General features: G+C 42.0%; 1 protein-coding gene across 5 annotated transcripts in view; it reads right to left on the bottom strand.

Moving 5' to 3' along the window:
• Positions 1-20823, bottom strand: part of sash1a (SAM and SH3 domain containing 1a) — a 162379-nt gene that overhangs the window by 39494 nt on the left and 102062 nt on the right. For 4 of the 5 annotated variants that reach the window (XM_051408033.1, XM_051408034.1, XM_051408035.1 and 1 more), the window contains exon 2: positions 2572-2700. In XM_051408033.1, coding sequence (XP_051263993.1) covers positions 2572-2700 — 129 coding nt within the window. Of the gene's footprint in view, positions 1-2571; positions 2701-11612; positions 12316-20823 lie in introns of those variants that run through there. The other variant, XM_051408036.1, reaches the window with a different exon arrangement.

The raw sequence follows: 20823 nt of genomic DNA, 5'->3' as shown, positions 1-20823 counted from the left end.
GAGGAGCCAGAAACCCCCGGAGAAACCAGGTTTCCATTACAAAAAGATCACTAGACTAGCTGGAGTAAGAGTCAACTTGAGAAAGTTTTGGAGAACAGAAACCTAAAGATGGCTTCTTCTTTTTCTTTGGTGTCACCCTGCTGACCATAGCTAAACTAGACACCGGGGCTTTCTTGTGGGAATTTTATCGAAGCAAAAATGATGTGTTGTCAGTTGCCAAAGTTCATGTATGCAGACTTTGAATCAGGCAATCATCTCATATGGCACAGTGCTTTATCTTGACTTTGCGTGCCTACTGACCAAAGCTGATTTGGAGTGAATGAGTAATCTTCTTAGTCCCAAAAAGTTGCAGTAGGAGAGATTTGAGGTGATTCAAGTTAGCCGTCAAAATTAGAAAACAGCTGACCTATAAATTTGGTGTAGTGACAAAAAGAAAGACAATGACTGGAGAGGGAGTAGATCTTGTGGAGACATGATTGTCTCGCCCCCACCATCCTGTACCCTTTACAAGTGACAGGTCTTTCCCTAAAGGCCAAGTTCCTCAGGAGTGCCACTTACTAAATGTCTCCCCATTAGCGTGGCTCTTGGACATTGTGACCTTGTCTAACCATCTGTTATTGGTCATAAGGGAGGCGGCTGCATGACGTTGGCTTGCAGCCACTGATTCCTGGACACACTTCACAAGACACAAAAGTCATTCACTGCTCTCTGTCGCACTGGTTGTCCATTCCACTGCGTTTATTTTCAGTTCATCTTGGTCTCTTCTGCCTGTCTTTCTCCCCATCTCTGCTTGTGTATTACTTTCATAATGTAGTTCACTTTTTTGTTCTAGTTTTACAGATACAGTTCCACAGCCTTTGAGTCTCCGTGGAAAAATTTAATGGAAAGAAATCTTGCCATCGATACTCTTTTTTGTCACAGTATTACAGTGTAAGAGATGGAATTGTGTCTTAACTTACTCTTACCCTTGGTAGCTTGGTATAGAATAGGCTGCTTTAGACTATTATACTATTCCCCAAACCTAATTTTAGAAAAGGACTTCACTACAATGCAAGGCCAAGTTCAATCCATATAGTGTGGGTTGATACTGCGCTTCTGAGAGCTTTCAATAAGGTGTTGTCTGACCCATATTCCTTCCTTCATGTTTTTTCTCCCCTCTTCTCCTATATTTTGGTGCCAAACTTTGCAGAGTGGGGGGACAGCTGCAGGCTCTCACATACTCTGTTCCCCTCATCCTCCTCCCTTCGTCTTCCTCTGTTCACATCCTTATCCTCCTCCTGTGCTGGGCTTCAGGCTTAGGGCCCAGTCAGCTCTTTTTCTCTCTTCTTACACATGGGCTGCAAAATCTGTCTTGATTGCTTCCTCTTTGCCTGTTTTATCTCCTCAGGATGAAACCTTCCCAAACTATAAAATGTCCAGAGGTTATCCGCATTACTGTGAAACTCACAGGATGGCAAACTATAGACGATTGCCACACAGAGGGAACACTTAACCTATGATTAGATGCAAAATATATGCTTTCCAATCCCTCTCCTCATAGCTGTGAGAACAGGATGTCTGCCTGCGGTCATTAAAAGGAAGAGCACAATAAATCAGCTATCCATCTAAGCCATACCTGTCAACCCAACCAAAACCACATGGCTGCCTTCAAGCAGAAGAGGCATCCTATTAAACTAGAAAACCAATAATGACAGACAATAATGTATAAGCAGAGAAAATTTGAACGGCTAAAATAAGAAAGGCTGAGGTAACATGATATCAGAGTGAGGAAAATCTGTGGAAGGGGAACTGGATCATTATTTTGTCAGGCAGTACTATTACATTTGTGACACCTAACTGCCTCATTTTATTTAAGTTAGACATTTTATTTTAAAGCTGATCTGTGCTGTAGAGTAGCAGCTAGCCTCAGACCGAAAAATACAACCAAGCAGCAATTTTTTGCAGTCATTTGTTTTAGAAATTGAGCACAAATAGCGTTTTGTAAGGGTTCAAACCAAGTTAATTTACCATGAATAAGTCATAGAGCATTTATAAAGTGAGCATAACACTCAACACTTTTTGGACCCACTGGGTAGTGTGCTTCACAGAGCTAGGCAGCACCAGCAGCATTCCTTTATGCATTTGTGTGCAGCTTGGCAACCAAAGGGGTGCCCCACTACCCTACATCCTTGTGAAAAGAACCCCCAAACCCCCCAATGGACCTCCAGAAAATGCATTCTGCCTTTGGGGAAAGTCTTAAACCGTAGCACACACTCCTGATGGTTCCGTCGCCGTTGTTCCTTGCCAGGTTGTTGGCTAAGATTGTGGAAATTACACTCTGTAAAGCTATGAGACTAGTCTAAAAGGGGGATTTTTAGGGTCATTATTAAAGGATTTGCAAAAAAAATGATCATTTGTCCAAAGCAATTTGAAGTGCATGCAAACTGAGTAGAGAGCAAGAAATGTTGTGGTTGACAGCTGTTTTTGCTCAAATCATGTTGCTATGTAAGGTCTTTTTCTTTTGTATATGTATGTGTGTGTGTGAGAGAGAGTGAGAAAGGGAGAGAGAGCGTTGTGGGAGTTTGCACTTACCATGTCAAGCTCTTGGGAGACTCGTCTTTTGCGTAGCTCCTCCATGCGGTCGCTGACGTCACTGAAGCAGGTGTTATAGTACTCAGAGTACTCCTGGGCAAGGTCATCTATGTTGCCCAGAGAACCATCCTGGAGAGAGAAAGAGAGGGAATTGGTTGAGCCAGAGAACTACAACATCCTGAGAAAGGAAAGCCGATTATATAATTCTACAGAAAAAAAAAACATGCTGTCGGTGCAAAAACTTCATTTGGGCAACTCGTTATTTACCTTTATTATGTTAAACTTCACATAAAAACAAGGGGAAAACCTAAACATACAGTAATGGCTAATAATTTACTTTCTCCTTTACAGCAGCTTCTATCACTTTAAAAACATCCCACCAGTGCTTCGGGAAACAAAAAAGCCTGATCAAGTTAGTACACCGTGTGACAAGCACATCCCCCTCCTTCTTCTCCAGTTACCCTAAGCACAGCTTTATAAAACCCCTGTCACATACAGTTACAATTAGTGGTGTATAAAACGTACCTACAGGCATGCATTTGGGTAAACCTAGCATGGCTTGCGGGTGGCGCAGGGATACAAACATCCTCACTCACACATTACCATTTCCAACACCATTCTACTTGGACAGAAGATGGGGACAGTATGTATGAATCTGTATGTGGGTGGTAACACTGATTGAAAATCTGGTGCAACGAGTGCAAACAGATAAAACACACATGTACTGAGGCATGTGTTGTTCTCATTCGACAGTCTACTCACACACTCCATACAAACAGAAAAACCTAAAAATACCCCTCAATAAAAGGTCAGTATATTTTGGCTGTGTACTCATTCTTCTCGAGTCCCATTCTGTGAGTGTCTTTGGCCGGGCTGTAGTTTGTAGTCGTGGATTTTCTCTTTGTCAAGGCTCATATCAAGGATGCCCTTTACCTCCTCAGACATTCGCTGAACTCCAAACAAAACACACTCTTCCGGTTAGCTGTAGTTTAGATCAGCACAGTTCCTGTCTTTGTGTGGAAGACATGTGTTTAGGATTGAGGGAGGAAGCTGTACTCCAAACAGTACAGAGCTTACCTAACAGAATACCCTTTGGATATAATGTTGACGACTGCCCTCTAAGTTGCTTTTGGAAACATTAATAGAGTAGAGGGATCAAATTTCAAAATTTCTAAGAAAACAAGTCAGCGAATACAAACTATCAAACTAAAATATCACAACTCTGTATCATGAAGGAGGATAATGACGGTAGCTGGGATCAGATGCATTCACACCAGTCTGCATTCAGGTTTGGAATACAATACCGAAATGAAAACAAATTGTCTGAATTCAAGAATTTTTTGTTGTGAAAAATGTATTTATTCCTTGAATTAGACCCTTAAGAACTTTTGCAAGAGGTAGAGCAATCACTTTTGTACAATTTGAGAGAGAAGACTGACTCCCATCTCCTGCCTTGGTAAAAATGTAAGCCATTCTGGCAGTGATGGCCAACTGTTGAATATTCATCAGTGTTGATCTAATCTGTGCCAGGCAGACAGCTAGCATTGAGTCACTGTGCAGGGTCCGAACAGTCTCTCTCAGTCTCTGTCTTTCTCAACCGGACTCCCTATCTGAGTGCCAGGCCTCAAATGAATGGATCACTGTGAGTGTGAGTGAGTGTGACACACACACACACACACACACACACACACACACACACACACACACACACACACACACACACACACACACACACACACACACACACAGGGGCATAGGGCCCCTGTGAACACGCATTAGCATGCACACACATGCATGGAGACGATTTCAAGAACATCGGACCAAAACAAACTGATGCAGGCCAATCATATACAACACAGCTCAGTGGACTCAGTTATGAAAGGGTATTTACTGATTGTGCTTTGAACACAACATCACTGACAAACACACTATGTTCTGTCTCAAAAAGTCTAGCTTGGCTGGCTGTGATCTATCCTCCTACTCTCATTACTTGAGAAATCCTGTTCTGGCCAGACATATGGTTCGAGATGACTGAGATTCCCGGTGGGAGCACTCCCTGAGCAGACACATGCTTTCCCCTTCATTCCTCACACTGACTGAAAGCATGCTCTCATTACAGAACTCCAAGATGTTTTAATCACCGTACACATGCAATGACTGTGCTGGTCTTGTTGCCACATCCCAAAGATAAGAATGAACCCTATGCCGAGATTACGCCAACTCTGTATTGACAGAGGGCCACTCCAGCTCGTGTTAACACTGATAGATTAGGTTGGTTAGAATTAATGCATCAAGCTTTGCCATTTTACTGTCCCCACTGCCTCAGGAACCCTGAATGTAAACCTCAGCCGTGAACAGGTAAAGCTGCACATGCTTTGCTGTTCTCAGACTGTTGTGTGTCTGTGACTGTATGCATCCACGTGTGTGCAAACACTTGTGTGTGCGTAGATAACTGGGATTCCTTCAATTCTCTAGTGGCATGAGCTCATGAGGGTCCAACACAGCTGACCCTCACACCACCACCTTGTAAAATGATACTGCATATGCTGAGTTATGTATATGCACTATGAGAACACACGTGAAAACAAGTGTAGAGAGTGCGAATGCCTTTAGGAGAATTGCATCGGGCGAGGGAACGCGTTCAGATAGGTAAACCAACTATTTTCATAGGATGTAAGATTGACTGTGTGTGTCAACAGATGAGTGAGAGTTTAGTCCATATTTTAGAGAGAATCTGTCAACGTGGGAGTATAGGTGGAAGAGCTTGGAGGGATCTGACAGTGGTCCTCACATTCAGTTTAGAAATGGGGGCGGGGGGGTAAGGGGAGAGGCTGGACAAGGGATGATTTGTGGGATGCTGACTAGGGCAGCTGTGGGGTGAGGGGAAGATAAAACATCTGGAGTCTGGGAAGAAAAAAAAATCTACATCTATGAGAGAGATTCTATGGATGAGTATTAAATCTAACACAAAAGCATGTGGTTCTTTGTTTGTTGGCATACTAAGCTAAGTTCTCACTCTAAAAATATCCCTTGAAACTGGTTTAGAAATTAATTAAACATAATAATGAATGCATTTAGTACCATGGAGGTATGTTTGAAATGGAGACTAACACCGTTTAAGCTGACGTAACTGCTTCTCCACCCTGGATATGAGGGAGGCCAACTCCCAGTTTTAACTCGAACAATAGCAACAATAGTCATACAAAAAAGCAACACCCAAGCATGAATGTGCGAGTGAGTTTGTGTGTATTTACAGTAGAGAGTGTGTGTGCCATTTACTGGTCAAGCCCAAGATAATGTCAGCCCAGTCGAACTGTCTACTCCCAACGTGCAGCTGAAATTTGTCAGACCTCGTGAACAAAAACTGTGTTGCATGTCTCTTCTGTTCCAAGACTTTACGCAACTCAAAACAAAGAGAAGGTTTTGAGTAATGTTATGGGATACTGCTGTAGAAGACATCTGTGTGAGTACTAGTCTGTGTAAAAGCCGTAATCACTGTGAGCTAGTAGCTGCCATGTTGTTCCACCATCAAAACACAAATTACTGGCAGTAAGGCACCACAGTGGATAAATACTTCAGTAATGTGTAATATGACTGCTACTGAGCCATCACCAAATGATTTACACAATATTCAGGATTGCTTTGGAGATGATTAGCATCAAGGCCAGAGTTTCAATACAAATAACATTTCATTCCCTGTCTGACGTGCAATCAAATATATTCAGCTTTAGTATCGGAATATAGATTTATATGCTCACAAAAGCAGCATGGTTGCACACATGAGAATGCAAACAGCATGAGCATTCAGTAGCTGCTCACTTAATCAGTTAGCCATGGCATCCCTGGCATTCTTACTACCACAGAAGTTCATCTCTTCAGATATTCAGTACTTCAGTATAAAGCAGTCATTGTCACCATTCAAATAGAACAGGTCTGCTCTTGCAGTAGCACACACGTCACTGAATAAACCATAGAATTATTACATATCTTACACATATATTTTCTAAACAGTGTTGCTGATTTGACCAGTTCATTAACTGGTCACACTACAAAAATCATTCCAGTTCACTGCACTGGTCTGAAAGCGCAGTAATTGAGCTCGGGTTATAAGCTCTGCCAATGTGATTTTTCTTTCTTTTTGAGGTAAATCTGGTGGAAAAACATTTCCTGAGGATTATATTTCCACCGCAGTGTTATGTTTTACATTTCACATATTAAATACTTTGAGATAGGCAAGAAGCTGCTATTATTTTAGATAAACACATTGCTAAGAATGTGCAGTCCATTGCTGAAGTGACAATTTAGCACATCTGAATGGCAAACCATTAAACCAATATCTTGCAAAGTTATTAAAAAATTCCACAGCCAGCATGCAAGTCGCTGATAACTTGGGTCTCCGTATGTGCTTCGGACTCCCTGCCAAGGCACACAGCTAATCTCACGATCAGTTTACACTCAATTCATGTTTTCCACATCATGTTGCAAAGTCTCTCAAAGAAAGTGCTTGTTTATTATAACTAGACAGACGTCCAAAAAGGCTAAAAGCCATTAGTTCTAGGCCTAACATGTTTATTCTGGTCCACCCTTTGAGCTCACATTCCTGACCGTGCCATCGTACTGGTGCTCAGTTATGCAGGCATTGAATGGTAGTGTACATGGTATTAACTCTTGTTACAGAGCTGACCTTGTGACTACCCGTTCTCCGGGGTAAAGAACAATGGCAACAGTTTACAATAGAGCCATGCATCTGATGTAATGTTAGAACATCAGTAGTATTATCATTTTCACTTGCTATGCAACCTTAGGACAGGTGCAACAGGTTGAAATCGCCAACAACGTCTTGTATTGTGTTGCATTGTACTTGTTTCATCAAGAAGAGAACAAATAGAATAGTTCAGATTCACACAAGTCATGGATATACCACCTTAAACCCGACCCGCAGAGATCACCTGTCAAACAGTCCACAAACAAATCATCATAAAAGCAACAGGAGGTAATGCACCCTTTACTCCACCCAGTTCCCCAGCTCCTCAAACAGCAAAGATCTGACCATCCCTGTTTTATCCTGGACCAGCAGTGTCACTCTACTGCCAACCGATCATAGAAAACAGACTGTGAATGATTGATGAAGTCAGATATGAGAAATTTGGAAAAACATAAGCAAAGACAGGTGGATGAAAAAGACAAAGGGGGTGCTGCTCATGTGCCGTATTGCATCACCCAGCTACAGTAGTTCTGAAAAATGTTGGATGCACTGCAGTGGAGAATTCCACAAAACATAGAGCCAGCAGAAGTCTGGCTAAAAGATGTAGTGTTGGTCATGAGAGGCAATGGGGGAAGACTGTCGAGGAAGGTAAGGGCAGAGGGCACAGCCCACCCCTTTCAGAGGGCTTCCTGAGGATATCCGTGGCTCGAGCAGAACAGTGCTCTGCCATCCCAGCAGAGGAAACCTGCCAGATCTCTGTGTGACCTCAATAATGAGACCAGTCAGGGAGGGGGAGCAAAGGAGGAGTGAACTGAGTTAGACTGGGCAACAATAGACAAAATTAGGCTATGATAGACTGTGTTGGAACAGTATTGGCAAAGACATACGTGGCCGAGTTAACCACAGTTTGGCAGAAAAGGACTGAAGCATATGCTGCTACTCTGTATGAAGTGCTATGTGGGAGGAAGCACATAGGGGTCACCTCATCTAACCATATGTTTCACAGACACAATCAATAATCATGTCTCCAGAGTAGTATCCAATCCTTAGTTTTAGAGATGAAGCACTGTCTGGTAAATAATCAGTGTTTTCCAAATGGACAAACTCCCACCCACGCTGTGTGAAACACTACAAAACTCTTTTTAAACAGAAAATGATTCTCTGCAGGCAAGTAAAATATTTCTACAAGGCCTTGGCTCAAGATGACCTTTCAAGCAAAAGAGGTTTCTTTCAGAAGAGTGAAGAGGGAATAGTGGATGACTGTCAGCTGTATAGGTTTGTGATCAAATCATCGAGACTCGGAAGGAGCACAATTAGAAGCTTGCCCTGGTTTGGCTGAACGCATGTCTGAAAGGGTGCGTTGTGTCTCTGAAATACAGTTATTTTAGATAAAACTGAACTCCACAGATAGCGGTTTTCAAGTCAGGCAGTTTTAATGTGGCTCATTTAACATTCAATAAAGAGACTTCAGATCTGACGAAAATAAAACCTCATGTCTCCAGACATGGCGTGGGACTAGAAGCAAATCCCCATTTTCAGACATCTGTAAATCCAGCCACTTAGAACAGCTATAGCTCCTGCACCATACCTTCCTAAACTGCCTTTGACTCTTAATTAGCTCAAGGGCTATTTACTCGGCTTCCACCTCAAATAAATGACTGGCTTACTTAGGTATTCTTATTAAACACATTCCATAACAGCCTGCTGTGTGAGGTTAACCTTAAAAGACACGGGCCCATCAGAAATAGAAAAATACTGCAGGCCAAAAGTGCTCTTTGATTTACAGTCAAAATATGATGAAAACTTATTTTTAATGTGCAAATGTAGATGACATTATGTGAACAAACCCTTTGCCACTGGCTGTTTTAATGCTTATCTGTGCCGTCACTTGAGGGTTAAGAATAGTTCTTAATTATGGCATGTGTACAGAAACATATAGTAATCAGTAAAAGACATACTATAGTAAGCATGTTGACCAGATCTTTATCAGAGTAGATCTCTATCTGCGTAAGTATGTAGGCCTGTTCTCACGTGTGGGGAAGCCAAGACCAAGCACATTTGCAAACGTGAGTTAAGCTGGGTTAACATGCTTGGATCAAACCCAAATCTCAAAGGGCATTCCCATATAGGCTCCCGAGCAAAACAAAAGCCATTGAAAGTCATAGAGCAATGGTTATATATAGCGGATACATTATGATTTGTGGGAGATATGGTGTTTATTGTGCTCAGCACAGAGTGTTTGAAGATCTTGAGCATATTATTAGGAATAAAGTTTTTAAAGGTCTTTTTTGTGCATTTTGTGTACTATTTAAGCCAATGCATTGATAGATTTAAAACAGAGAAAATACAATTACATATATAGCACAGGAATACAGCAAAGATATGACAACGCTTTACTGGAAACTTAAATTTACATAAATTACGTCTGCAAACTGCCCTCATCTTAAGCAACTCATCACCAAAAGTCCGTTCACTTTCAGAGAAGAGCAACCAACAGAAAATCATCCATTATCATGGCTGTCAATCAGTTAGTTCTAGTAGGACGAACTGACCTGCTGAACTTTTTAAAGACACTGACTGTCGGCAACCGATAAGGCCGATCAAGTTCCATACTTTCACACTTCTAATCTTTCTAGTATCGTTTGGATAGTTTTAAGATGGTCACAGCTATCCAAGCCTTCCCAAGACTCAAGGCATGAGCATGTAAAGTGATCCAGCCCGTGGAACAAGATTCCAACAAAAGCTGAGGTCACTGATTTTGAAATAAAAAGGTATGCTATGCCTGCTGCCAGGAAGGCTAATGGTTTTGAAATAACTTAAGAGAGTGCAGCCGGATGTTTATTGGCAGAATAGCTGGATACTTAAAATTAATGTTACAATTAGTTTATGACCTCCAACATTGTTTATGTTAGCAGAAAGAAAAGTATGCATTTACTATCAACCAGTGAAAACTTGTAAAGTTTAAAGGATTATCTTGACTGACATAAAATAGTGGCAACAGTTGTATGTGACAGATATTTGTCAAGAACAAAAAAGGTTCAAAAAGCTTGTTGCTGCTGTGTGTGCGTGCGTTTGTTTCAGCTCAAAGGTAAAAACGTCAAAGATGAGCACAGCCTTGCAGACATTTGCCTTCAGAGCAATAAATCTGGATAAATTGCCTGGCTCGGAGCCAGGTCTCCCACCCGGTGTCAGAGGGCAGGACAGCCTCCCCCTCCAACGTGCACACACACACACACACACACACACACACACACACACACACACACACACTCCTGCATTTACACACCATTCACATCTTCAGCGCCAGACCAAACCAAATTAACACCTCTGTCTTTCAGCAGACTGGAAATAACTGCAACACATTTGGTCTGCAGATCAATCAGATGCATGGCCTGTAAACTCAAGACTGCTTTGGCAGCCAAAACAAAAGAGCAGTGTAGCAGAAATGTGTGTCGTTACAATATACAACATCTCCTAAGTCACAAGCATGTGAGGCACAAACATGTAAAGTACAGTGAATCTGCCTCTGGACTGCAGCAACACCAGTTACAAAAAACAACAGGGCACTCAAGATCGTATATGATCAAGAGGAGCTGAAGCACTATTGGAAATCAAACTTAACTTTATATTATATTAACATGCAAATTAGCCAAATGTTTCCATTTCCAGCAGACCTAGGGGAACCTCAGTTAGTCCAAGGCGCTAATCAGTATTTATAGTTTTTGGTTTGGCTGTCATCATGCAGTCTACAATACAGACACAACACATCTTCTCAGACTGAGGCCTCTGCAACTAAATCATTTTTTAAACTACAATTAGAGCCTCTGGATGAAGTTTAACTGAGCTCCTCCAATGGAATGAATGTAGCATTAAAAGTATACTAAATGCATACCAGCCACAGAGAACATGGCTGAGCACAAAACACACACACACACACACACACACACACACACACACACACACACACACACACACACACAGTACAAAGGGTTAATCTCTCTATGTGTAACATACCATATTCTCATTCGACTCCTGTTTGCATTGAGATCCGACCGATTCAACAATATGAATCACTAGTCACTAGCAGCCAACTACAACTAAAGCACCTGAATCCCAGGCCACATGTAGAGTGCTGCTGCTTTTTAAACTCGGGCCTATAAAGCCGCTCCGCGAAGAGTTGTTTTGATGCGTGATTGCCACGCACCGACAAGTAGTCTACACGATCGCTCACTTGGCGATAAGTGTCAACTTTGAGGATGAGGGTGAAAACTCTCAGTTAGTTGTGAGTCTATGATGTCAGTCTATGATCGTGATCCCCCCCCCAAAAAAAACTTACCAGCATCCCCATAACGTCCGTCCACAGTTGGGAAAAACTGTCGGACGCAGCGGCGCTGTCTGCCTGGGGCTCTTCGGAAGCCGCGCCGGTCCCCTGATCACCTTCCATGATGTGAGAATATTTTGTCTTCAATCAGACGAATCTGGTGCAAAGCTTGAAACCAAAACCCACAGGGCACGGGCCTGATCACCAGCAATAAACGAGATGTCGGTGCCAAGGCTGCTTCTAGAGAAAGTTGCCCTTGACGCACCGGTGAAATGCTCCAACATTGCTTGGCACGATCCGGAATTCAGTGCGTAAATTGCGCCCTGCCATGTTTACGAAAACTCCCACGACAACTCGTGCGTCGAATTCAAATAGTGAAAAACAGTTGAGTTGTGTGGATCCGCAACAGGTCACTCGTCTGAAAACTTTTTTTTTTAAGCGGGGTGTTCCCTGCTCCACAGTCCGCGCTGTACCGACCCCTGCCTGGGCATAAACCAAACACCGCACCGGGGGGAGAAGTTGTCCAAGTCGGCGAAAAGTTTTCCGAAGAGTTATCAGAATCCCTCGATGGGTGGCAGGAAAAGTGTCTAAACTAGTAGAGCGAGCACACATAAGCTTATTTCCATTAAAAATTTCGAGTGAGAGAACGCCCGGAGCACAGAGCAAATCCTCCAAACACTGCGCCTCCCCCTCTCTTCACCCGCCGTCTCTCCCTCTCTCTCTTTCTCTTTCTCCCTCACACACTCCTCCCAACAAAACATTACAGCAGGAAAAAAAAAAAAGACTTGACAGAAACATAATGGCCAGGAATTAACTCACACCACTGACTACTCATTAATATTCCAATAACACGTTTTTCATATAAGAAATTATTCATATGGTGACTTATATTTGTTTCAGTAATAAAATATGACCTTATGACACTTTTTTTTTTTTTTTTTTACCCTTAACATGATTCTTCTGATTCCAACAAAATGTCTGCTGTGCTCAATGGCAACTTTGAAGTGACCAAATCCTACTAAATTATATTTTTTATGTCCCTACTGCCTTTGTTGAACATTTTAAATTGTGACTTTAAAGTTTTACTGAGACCACTATGCTCTAAAAGCCATTAGAGTTCATTTAGGAGATTTTTTTTTAACAGCACAGAAAAGTTTTTTATCTCATGCTGACAGGGCTTTCCACCAATACGTCTCTCCAGCCAGCATTGAATGGGGACTGTGAACAAAGCACATTCTCCACACAATTGTATGAAAAACAAAAAAGCGCATGGGAAAAATGCTTTTAAGGGGGTGACGCATACAGTGGCCTTTGCCGGGCATAAATCTGGACAAAAAGCTGGACAATAACACAAAAAATATGAAACTTTGACGGTAACTGTGTTTCATTTGATTCACTTTTGCCTGAGGATGGCCACACACACACACACACACACACACACACACACACATCACAAACAGCAGTTGGTATACAATGTAACAGCAATGGTCTATGTGCTGCAGAGACATGTTATGTACAAGCATGAAATTGCACTACTATCTCGTCTGATCATCCGTTTGTTATGCTCCGCCAGCAGGCTACTCTATTGTAATGAAGAAGTCCAGAGACTCTTTCTCTGATTCTCCCTGTTGTTGTCAGGAGCACATTTTCGCAGAGCGGCAACAGCTGCCAGGTCTCGTGACAGACGCCAGGAGGACCAGAGACAGAGCGAGAGGACGATTGAACGTTTTAAATCACAGCTCCTCACTCAGCTCCCTTCCCTGTGGTTTCAAGCGTTGACAATCTAAATGCTGCTTCACCTGCTGTTTACAAAAAGTCAGACTACAACACACATATGCTGCAATAAGAACATGAGTTTAAAAGAAACAAGAGCAAAGGAAAGAGAACACACACAAACATTAACCCCACATTCCTTTCTGTAACCATGCGGAAGTGATCAGATGCTACAAGTTTACCTTGTAGTGCAAGGAGATACATGGACTAGGCCTACTGTGGATTACTGTTTCACTGATATATTTGCATTTTTGCTGCACAGTCTACAGGTAATCAAAATGTGTACAATTGTATTGTACACAATTGTATAAGTATTATCAAGAGTCTACAGCTATACTAGCAGCTCCACCACAAGCATGCTAACATGCTCAGTGTATATTGATTTATAGCAGGGAAAACATTTATCATCTTAAAAGGAAATATTTTTTTACAATCCATCCTCTAGGAAACATGCATGTGTGTACCAGTTGTTGAGATATTTCAATAAAAAAACAGAACCCTCGTGGTAGCACTGGAGGTAAAGTCAGGTGATCACTAAAGTCAGTGGGCTTTATCCGCTGGGGAGCATGAATGGTAATAAAATAATTCATGATAACCCATTCAATTGTTGACAAGATATTTCAGTCTGAACCGAAGTGGTTGCAGTTTGGTTTCCCATCCATCAGTAAATCCAAAACTTACCCTCCAAGTTCCTCCTCTCTGTTGGCACTGATCATCCCTTTATAATATACAGTATCATGGTTCAAAGTGTGTGTAGGTGAGGAATGGCTTTTACAGGCCTCGGATGAGCGGCAGCTGCTCAACAGTATCCTGCTTACAGTCTAAACACACAGAACACACACTCACACAAGAAAAGCTTTGTTGGCCGGCGAGTCAACAACCCGGGGGTCTGCACTGCCGACCTCACATCTGTAACCTCAGGGTGACAGCAGCAGCAAGTGGTAGAACTGCTGCTGAGTGTGTGTGTGTGAGTGTGTCCATACTGCCATTACATCATTGGGCTGTCCATCAGTCTTCCACTGTTTCTAAAGAATGGTGACCACGTAGGTTGTCACCACCCTGATCTCCAGCCAAAAAGGGGTGTTGGAGGTAACCCCCCCCCACACACACACACACACACACACACACACACACACACACACACAAACACACACACACACACACACACACACACTATTCCTGCCAAACCTCCCCCCTTACCCAAATACAAGACAGTGTGACCCCACCTGGACCAACTTAAACAGAGGGGTCAAACTGTTAATGAGGAGAGGAGGAAGCCTGTTGATTCAGTGCACACTCATCAAACACCACTGGTGTCACAGTGTGTGTGTGTGTGGGTGTGTAGATGCCTGCTTTCCCCTTCTCTCTTCACACTAACCACTAACCAAGGTGTCATGTTGCCAGACAAGAGGAAACAAAAGTCACTTGCTAGTTATTTAACCATATGTTAATTGCCAATGTATTACATGTTAGAGAACTGCCTCCTTTGATCACCTCTTTAAAAAAGAGGTGAACATTTGGTCAGAAATGAGGACAGAATTTTGAAGCATATGAACATGGAGGCAGTACGCCTGCAACCAATTCCCAGTGTCCATAAATGTGCCCTGAAAGTAGGATGTGAGAGCTAAACTTATTTCATGGTTCTCAAAATATGAAGGGGGTTCTGTCGTGAAAGGGATGATGTCATGAATATAAATCGCTAGCATGCGTTACTTTGAACATAATCTTAAAAGCCTCAGGACCTGGACTGTATCCTGATGGATGTCAAGTATTAAAGTTATTTTGACACGTTCACTGTCTTTCATCTATCATCTTTCATCTTTTCTCCTATCTATTATCTATTATTAATAGTTTCATGTCTTATCGTGTATTCTTCGTCTCCTGTGCTGATCCTGCTGGGTTCCTGTGGGATGGGAGGGAAATTGCCCTGTGTCATCAGGTTTGGGACAAAGCAGAAAAACCTCTAGAGTAGACGGCATTTATATCAGACATCAGTCATTTCACATGCCGGTGGCTGTTTTAGCTAGGGCTCATGATGTGTGCGATTCAATATAAATCAGTTAAAAACAAGCCTATTTTCACAAATTGGAGTCGGGTCAGAAGCCTACGAGTGTTGGATGTCCCACACACCATTACAACATATTCCTTAAACAACTCTGTTTCATATTACGATTAGAAATACCCAGATGAGTGTTTGGGTTGGGACTGAAACTGAATCAGCAGTAAAAGAAAAAGGGTTGACAACATTGGCAAAAGCTACATTTACAGGACCAGGTAGGAGCAGACAAAATCTCACCCTCTAGTGAAGCGCACCTATCTATTCACTACAGATGTGAAGGCATTGCAGGGACTTTACATCTACACAGAATAAACTAATCTCCCACGAGTCCTTTCATTAACCAGTCAAAACACTCCCACAGGCTAAATAATGTCTCAGATAAACCTCTGTCGAGGCAATAGATTTTCTATAAATGCACTTGCCCTGGATTACAGTGTATCACAGTGTATAATTTTCTACTGTAAATGACTTAGCAAGATTATTGCAAAACCCGAGCAGCGTGTCTAAACACACTCATAAGGGTGGTGATCCAAGGTTAGAGCAGAGAAAGGAGAGAATAGAGGGGTGGAGCAGACGGAAGATAAAGGTTTGGGAGGAGTTAGTGAGTAGGAAAACTGTCTCTATGGCTGGTCACATAATAATAATTAGTATCAAACTGATAGAAGTTATAGAAAAGATGCAGAGTATATGAGGAAAAAATTATTGCTTAAATACTGTCGATTTTTCTGATTCATAGAAGTTGTTTGCATTTGTTTACCACACAGGAGGTCAAAAGTCCACCAATATTTTATTCTAACTGTGAGTTGTTAGAACTATAAGGTGGAGCCAAGAAGAGGCTTGAAGTGGAGGAAAGAGATAGTTGAGAAGGACCCTGAGACTGAGAAAATGGAGATAAAGATGGAGAAAGAATGCAGACGCCATTAAAGCAAAGCAGGGCTGGACCTCCCCTGATAGTGAGAGTGACCCTTCCTGGAGGTCAGTGACCCCGGGCCTTAAAAATAGCCCCTGGAGGAGTTGCGAACCGTGCTGGCAGGGGTGATTAACAACATGACAGACATCAAGGGCACAACCAACGCACTTGAGGAATGCTATACACGACCACACAACACTGACACACACATTCAGTTTACACACCAATAGATAATGGTGCAATAAAATGCGGTTTCCTGTTCTATAGGTTTATACCTAAAGCTTAATTGGATCGAATGTCCTGAACCCCTTTCTCTAAGTTCTCCCCTTAGTGAATAATTGGGATCAAGATTTTCACATCATTAATTCTGCTTAGTCGATGGGTTAGAGGCCTGACAGTCCCCTGGCATTTTCTTTGAACCAATCTGGATGTGAGCTAGGGTTATTCTTATTTATGTGTGTGTGTGAATATATGTGTGTTTATGTGTATTCCAATGTGTGTGTGATGAGTAGGCGGTCAGGCCAGCCCCACTGTGCTTCACACGCCGCTGAGCCTTGTGTGGGAGTTATCACACAAGCCCAATTAGCATGACAACTAATTACTATTTCCTTGGTCCCTTCCCCCAGCTAAGCAACTCATTAAATTAAATCAACACACTGGTCTTTCTGCCGGAAAACAATGCTTTCAGGGAGGAATAATGAAAGCCTGGTGCTTGTTGTTTGTGTGCTCTTGGTATTACTTTTCATGGGGTGGTCAACCATAACACACTGGAGTCTTTTGAAAGCTGGAGACATGTTAACTTCAAATATCAACACAGGAAAGACTTCAGGGCTAGAGGGAGAAACAAAGTGATGTGCACGAACAACAGGGGAGAATGCTGAGAACAACAGCGAATGGAAAGATTGGGAGAGATGAAGGTCTGCCTGGAGTATGAGGTGCATGTGATAGCCAGCACAAATCACACCATCGGACAAGACCTCTCAAATAGTGTACGGTATGCCAGCAAAAGCAATCTGGATACGGGGGGCAAAGACAAGGAAAGTGTGCCGAATCTGTACACCTGCACCTACAGAAAGCAACACAATATCCTGTGCGGGTGTCAATGTGATGCAGGAATTCAGGGCCAGGAAGAAAATCACAATATTTATCAGTGTCACTGAGATGCAGTGAGGTTAAACGAAAATGGATCAGAGGGTTCTCGAGGTTTGTAGCAACATGACCTGCTGACTTCACTGTCAGACAAAACAGTTTCATTGGAATTCTTTTAGTTGCACAAATCTCACATTCTTCATGTTGCATTTAAGTGAATTTGACATTTCTTTCTAAGAGTTCTGTATTTGTTGGCAAATTGCTAAATGCCTCCTGCAAACACAAGCATTTCCGAGTGGGATTTGCAAGCAGTTATCCATGCTTTTTATTAATGCAGTGGTAATTGTAGGTCCCTTTCATCTGCTTTGTGTAGAAAAAACACCGATATAAAAACAAAGCATATTTTCGCTAAGCCCTGGAATCCCAGATTCTCCATGCAGTGTATGCCTCCGTGGCCATGTGGTGGATGATTGTGTTACACTATTGTGTGTGTGTGTCTGTGTGTGTGTGAGTGTGTGAACTGAGATTCCAGGCTGTTTTAATCAGGCGCGACTGAAAGGACAGATGTTGTTTTGGATGTGAGCGAGCTTCCAAAGGTATGAGCAACACTGTGTGAAACACCAGAGTCCTTTAACCGGGTGCACCAGTGTTTGAGAAATGGAAGAAGAGTAAACTCAATCTTTGTTAAAAATGCTGTTGCTGAAAATAAGAGCAGGGTATAAAATGTTTGTTTGTGGTCCACAGGTGCAGACAGTAGAGATGTGTTGGTCTCACTGTGGATGGAGGTCATGAGACTGGCAGCTGTGTTGGTGTCAGGGTGGCAGTGCCAGGCTTACAGCTCATGTCCAGTGTGTCATACATTCAATCGGTCATCTCACTCTGTGTACTGGAGCCTCAGATGGACTGTGGCACACTGGTTTCACAATAAGGAAAGAGCATGTGAGTGGTCCAGAATTGACGATTACTGTTGTTACCACAAACTGTTACTTTGCTGTAGTTTTACTTCACAATATGTGAAAGTACTTTAAAAATCTGCTGTTCTAAAATTGTTCCTCTGGATAGATTTCCTATATTTTACAGAACTCTGAGAAAAGAGAGAGTTGAAACTAGATTTTTATGATGGAAAACTGCAACAAACCATAAAGTAAAGTCAGATTCCTTTTTTTATTGTTCGACCATATACTGCCCAGCGCTTTTATAGAAATGAAAACCTTTCTACTCTGTACTGGAAGTGATTTGAACAGTAAGGAAGACTACTACTACCATAAAAAACAAATATAACTGAGTAAATGATTGACTTAAGAAATGCTCCAGAAAGTAGCTGCTAATGCATAAAAAAAACAAGGTACTGTAGACAGCTAGTTCATTAGAACACATCTATACGTAATTGGTTATCCCTGACTGATCTGAACATGGCCTGAGTTGGTTGTTTATTTGGATCCTAATTAGTTGTTTCCTCGGCAACAATTACTCTTCCTGAGGTCTACAAGGTCAAAGCACTTGCACTCCAGTCAAAGTGAGGAGGGTCTTCTTTGAATATAAATTAATGGTAAACTTTGAAAGTTTTCTTCATTCAATTTGCAGGGATAACAAAGACACTTGTATGTGATTTGACTAAGAATAATTACAAAATGTACGTTATGAGATTTAATGTAACTTAAATCTCATATTGCATCAGTTCAGCCTGACGAGACAGGACTTGTCAAGCTGTTTTAGACTTGACTTTTGCCACAGAAACACTGTGTTGTCATTGGTCTCTTGCTTATCAGTAGCTTTCCCATGGGTACGTTTTGCCATCTTGTCTTTCACTCTTTAAACCCCTTTCGAAATGCTGCTTCCTCTCTCTGCTTTTTCTCCAAAGTCCCTCTATCTGAGAATGGGGTACTAAAATGGGACGCAGTGGTGCCCCCTACTGTTGTCAAATATACTTACAAACCACAGAGCACAGGCCCTCCTTGCGTACAGGACAGGACACCGGACTATCTCCTAAATCCTTTTGCACACACATCCTGTTACGTCAAGTCAGCCGCTCTGCCATATGTTAGCCTCTGAGCTAGATACAGTAAAAATAAGCTTGGCCTCAGTGTTATTAATGACCATGTGTGCTGTGAACACATAATTATCTCCTGCAGTTTCATCTCATGCTCAGTTTTATAGTACTCGTTCAGGTTTACAGGACACAAACACAGTAACGCAGGAATGCATACACATTAAAGCTTATGCACTCAAACATGCAGAGCTATGGTAGCTTTGCATTTACTCAATAGTTCCAGTGCTAACAAGACAGTAGCCAGTGGGGCTCAATAAAGATTTTATGGGTCTATCTCTGCTTTGTTTTTGTACTTAAACACTCTCACCTTTTGTCTCAGCCAATGTCAAAAATGTGTAAAAAAAAAGAAAAATGTGTATGGTGGTCACCTTGACCAGTGGCAACTAGAAAACAAACAACATTCAGTTCCTACAGACGCAGAGGAAGACAGAGAGTCTCTTGTGGAGTGCGGTGTGAGAGGAGTTCCAGTTCTGGAGATACCGCATTATCCCTGGCACACATACCTAAACAGACACAGATATACAGCACACACTCAGCCATGCACCCACTGACACAGAATGACAAACTGTATGCAAACTGCAAATCAAATCTGAAAATACCTCAAGCCCACATTTATAATATTTTCATACAAAGAATTTCACACAGTGAGCCATGCATCACGAGCGTTTACAGCTTCACTTTCCCTGTAGATTTATATCACACTGCTAGCAGCAAAGGCTGTAGACATGGCTGACATTTGGTTATGTATTAGATGTTATAATAACTTGTTCCTTGGCCAGCCCCAGGCTGCTCTGTGGTGCGGCCTTCTGTAATTACTGTCAGTATTCGCACAGCCATCATATATCTCATATACAACCCGCGATACATGATCTGTCACACATACTTGGCCATTTGCACATTAGAGGCAAATAAACGGCCATGTAAAATACATGCTGACATGCAAAAAAATCTTCTTCTGACTCACAGCAGTGGATGAACATCAAAACCTCAGTGCACAGGGATTTTCAACAATAACATATTATTCAGCTGAATCCCAATGCTCTGTGCTATTAGGACTTACACCAGTATGTTGTTGGAGATGTTGGTGAGTATTGGGCCAGTACCAGAGTTAAATAGTTTCCCCGTACTATAATTCAATTTCAAGGGACAAAAAGAGAAAATTGACCAGATTTTCTGCCTGTTTCACAATCACAACCTCTTCAAATGAAGACACATTTCTTTTATTTAAACTATAAACACTCCCTTAACATTTATGATACAATCTGTGTCTCTGTTTATTTCATTGTTATAGCAACAAATACCTTGGCGCAGGGCCCATCTGTCCACTGAACTGCATGGAAATCCA

The sequence above is a fragment of the Dicentrarchus labrax genome, unplaced genomic scaffold (genome assembly GCF_905237075.1).
Source record: "Dicentrarchus labrax unplaced genomic scaffold, dlabrax2021, whole genome shotgun sequence".
Taxonomy (NCBI): Eukaryota; Metazoa; Chordata; class Actinopteri; family Moronidae; genus Dicentrarchus; species Dicentrarchus labrax.
The sequence above is the reverse complement of the archived record's forward strand: the minus strand, read 5'-3'. Positions and strand labels throughout refer to the sequence as shown.